The sequence below is a fragment of the Bison bison genome, unplaced genomic scaffold (assembly GCF_000754665.1).
Source record: "Bison bison bison isolate TAMUID 2011002044 unplaced genomic scaffold, Bison_UMD1.0 scf7180017851814, whole genome shotgun sequence".
Lineage (NCBI taxonomy): Eukaryota > Metazoa > Chordata > Mammalia > Artiodactyla > Bovidae > Bison > Bison bison.
Genome location: NW_011482387.1, coordinates 2,740 through 6,056, shown reverse-complemented (window position 1 = coordinate 6,056; position 3,317 = coordinate 2,740). Strand labels below are relative to the sequence as shown.

Sequence of the window (3,317 nt, the reverse complement as noted above, 5' to 3'; positions counted from 1 at the left end):
CAAGCTCACATGCCTCAGTCACAATTGGATGACTCATGTTCTGCATTCTGCCAATGCCACACCCTTGCTCAAAATGTTCCTCTACCTGGAATGTCTTCATTCCCCTCTCCCACACACTATGCCTGCCTATAAAAGATCTGCCTTCCTATAAAGACTGGCACAAATGCTGCTTTCTCCAAAATAAGCTTCTGAGACTACTCTAAGTTTAGTCTTTCCTTCCCCCTTAGTCTTTTGCATGACTCTGTCAGAGCACTTAATAAACTGGGTGAGAGCTCTGTGTTTACTGGTTTATTCTCTGTCCTGCCTTCTGGATGGTGAGCTTCTTGAGGATCCATCATGCAGATCCGATTCATCTCTGAGACCCCAGAACTCATGTCCTGATTTACAAAGTAGACATGAGAAAGTATTTTGTTGGATGAATGAATGAAATAGTACATTACCTCTTTGCCTAGTATCCCTTCGTTCCCCCTTTCCCTCCTTCCTCTCTGGTTTTTCACCTCTACAAATGAGCAAGTGTGGCCTAAAAAGTCCAACAAATCTAGGCTCTCTATACTGATGCATAAAATATGATAGCATTGGACTAGGTATCTGAAGGCCAAGTCTAGTTATGCCCCCAGCTTGCTCAATGTTTGACCCTTGGTTTACTCACAGGATCCCAGTTTCTTTATCTTTCCAATGGAGTGGGGCATTAAAAGTTTTGTAGTTTATGATAAAACAGAATAGTGGAAAGATCACCAGCTTTGGAACCAAACAGACCTGTGTTTGAATCCCAGCTCTCCACTTACGATGAGAGTTACTTCCTTTCTCTGAAATTTCATTTTCTCATTTATAAAATGGGAATGGTGATTCCTACTTTTTAGGGTTGTTGTGAGGAGTAAGTGAGCTGGACGCCATAATTTGAGGCTTTGTATACACATTATATAATTAGAAACTCTACCTTCTTTTACCTCTGAGATCCCTCCCAGAAAGGACTTTTGTTTTGCCACTGGGATCTTCCCAACCACTTCACCAGGGCTTCCTGCTTTCAGTGTTTAATTTAGGCCAATATCGACGAGAGGCAGTGAGCTACAAGAACTACGAATTCTTTCTTCCCGACAACATGGAGGCCCTACTTATCAGGAAGTGAGTACCTAACATTTTAAAGACCTTTGCTGCCCCCTGGCTGAGGGAGGCCTCTATTCAGATAAGAGCGGAGTACAGCAGAGCAATTTGGGTTAGTAAGGAGACTGGTTAAGACAACCCTTACACTATCTTAACCAAAACCTATTTCTGGTCATATCCATCCCCTGCTTAAGAACTTTTAAGAGTTTCCTACTTTTGACAGGACAGAGTGGAAATTTAGCCTAGTATTTAAAATAAGAGTCTCAGTAGTTTGGCCCACTCTGACCTCATCCATTCAACCTCAAGGTGTTTGTCCTCTACAAGGCTCTGAACACTTTCAGAACAGAGCCTGAGTCTCATTTATGGATCTACATCCTCATAATGGAACCCAGCAAAGAGTAATCACTAAACAGATTTTTGCCAAAAGTGTAAATACATTTCCATCATGTTACCTGTGTTTGCCCTGTTATATGTGCCAGTAATACCTTCTACTTCACAGACTATGTATCCAGGCTCTTCTTGGGTTCAAGACCCAGTTCAGTTTGAGCACTATTAGTTCAAGGTTTGGAGCCCTTGATAGTATGGCTCGGTCATTAGTCTAATTTTCCTGGGTATGTTATGCCCCTAAGATGTCTACACAGAGCCACTTTCAACTGTGTGACTTCTCTATGCTTGTTATAGTTCTTAAAACATAGAACACAGTTTGTAGATACTCAACAGATGAATAATTTAATGTATGACATATGAGATATAGTGCAAAAGATAATGCAGAATAGAGAGGAACCCAACTTTGGTATAGTAGATGTCTCTGTTTCTTTCTTCATCTTTTTCAGGCAGTGTGCCCTAGCAGCCCTGAAAGATGTTCATAGCTATCTCAGCCATGAGGAAGGTCGTGTTGCAGTAAGGAAATTTGCATTTTCTCTTGGGTTTCTGTTGGGATGGAGAAGAGCTAATATATATTGAGTGTTTATTATGTTCTATACATTATTCTAAGCAATTTGCATGTATTAATGTAATTCCACCCTCCCCCACAAGATATGTATTTTTTATTATACTCCATTTTATACCCCAGAAAAATGTAGTGCAGAAAGACCAAATAGTTAAATATTTTCCCAAAGGGTAAGCCAGAACTGGAATACAGGTTGTATAGCTCCAGAATCTATACTCCTAACCAATAGAGTCTACCACTCTACCCCCAATAATTCAACAGGACTACACTAGAATTTGACTGCAATACAAACATTTTTTAGTTCTAGAGATTTACCTAAACACCTAGCCAATTTAATCTCATAAACCTCTGATATAGGATTTGGAAATTCTAAAAGGGCTTCAAAGAACTCCAAAGTGATAGGGAGGGAAGAAGCTTCACCTAGGAGTTGAGAAAATCAGTTTCAATTCTGCTTCGTCAGTAAGTCTCAGTGGCCTTGGGTAAAAGGAACCCTTCTTCTAAGTCTCAGCTATTTTACCTGTAAAATGAGACTAATAGAATTCCACAATTTTCCTCTGGCCTTTTTATGCCTACAGAGTCGGCTACATTTCTGGGCAGACAGCAAGGCCTCAATGAGTGCTTGAGAAATTGATATAAGTCGTTTAAAATCCTTCAAAACCCTGGTCAAGTTTTATCTCCTCCTTGAAATCATTTGCTTAGCATAGGGATGGTCAAAGAGTAGGCATTCTATCAGAACTATATTTAAAGCAAACCAATCTCATCATGTGCCTCTAGGTTTTTGATGCCACCAACACTACCAGAGAACGACGGTCACTGATTCTGCAGTTTGCTAAAGAACATGGTTACAAGGTAGAGTAACTCTTCAACTCTTATCTAGACCCTACTCATCTATGAGCAAACCCCAAAGAAAGCCAAACCAGGGGACAAAGATGCCAAATTAGCTACCATAGGCTCAGCATTTTAATTGAGTTATATGGCTTTCCATATCACAGTTAGAAACAGAAAAACAGAACAGGAAAGAAGGGATGTCACATAAGGCAATGGAAGATAATTACTGAGAAGCTGACACTGTTGGATGGGTATGAGGAAGGAGGAGATGGAATTACTACAATTTAGGGCAAATCTGCCTCATAAAACTCAGAATCCTAAAACCACCACTGTATGAAATTACGTTGTCAGAAATGCCTCTAAGGGGGCAGTCCTAAGATGGCAGAGGAATAGGACAGGGAGACCACTTTCTCCCCCACAAATTCATCAAAAGAACATT

At 40.4% G+C, this 3,317-nt stretch overlaps 1 protein-coding gene across 1 annotated transcript in view; it reads left to right on the top strand.

Annotated features, from left to right (window-relative positions):
* LOC104997067 (6-phosphofructo-2-kinase/fructose-2,6-bisphosphatase 1) overlaps positions 1–3,256 on the top strand; it is a 6,323-nt gene extending 3,067 nt beyond the window's left edge. Inside the window, exons 2-4 of the mRNA XM_010851539.1 lie at positions 1,029–1,122; positions 1,935–2,001; positions 2,825–3,256. Coding sequence (XP_010849841.1) covers positions 1,029–1,122; positions 1,935–2,001; positions 2,825–2,908 — 245 coding nt within the window. The 3' untranslated portion in view covers positions 2,909–3,256. The remainder of the gene's footprint in view (positions 1–1,028; positions 1,123–1,934; positions 2,002–2,824) is intronic.
* Positions 3,257–3,317: the final 61 nt, after the last annotated feature.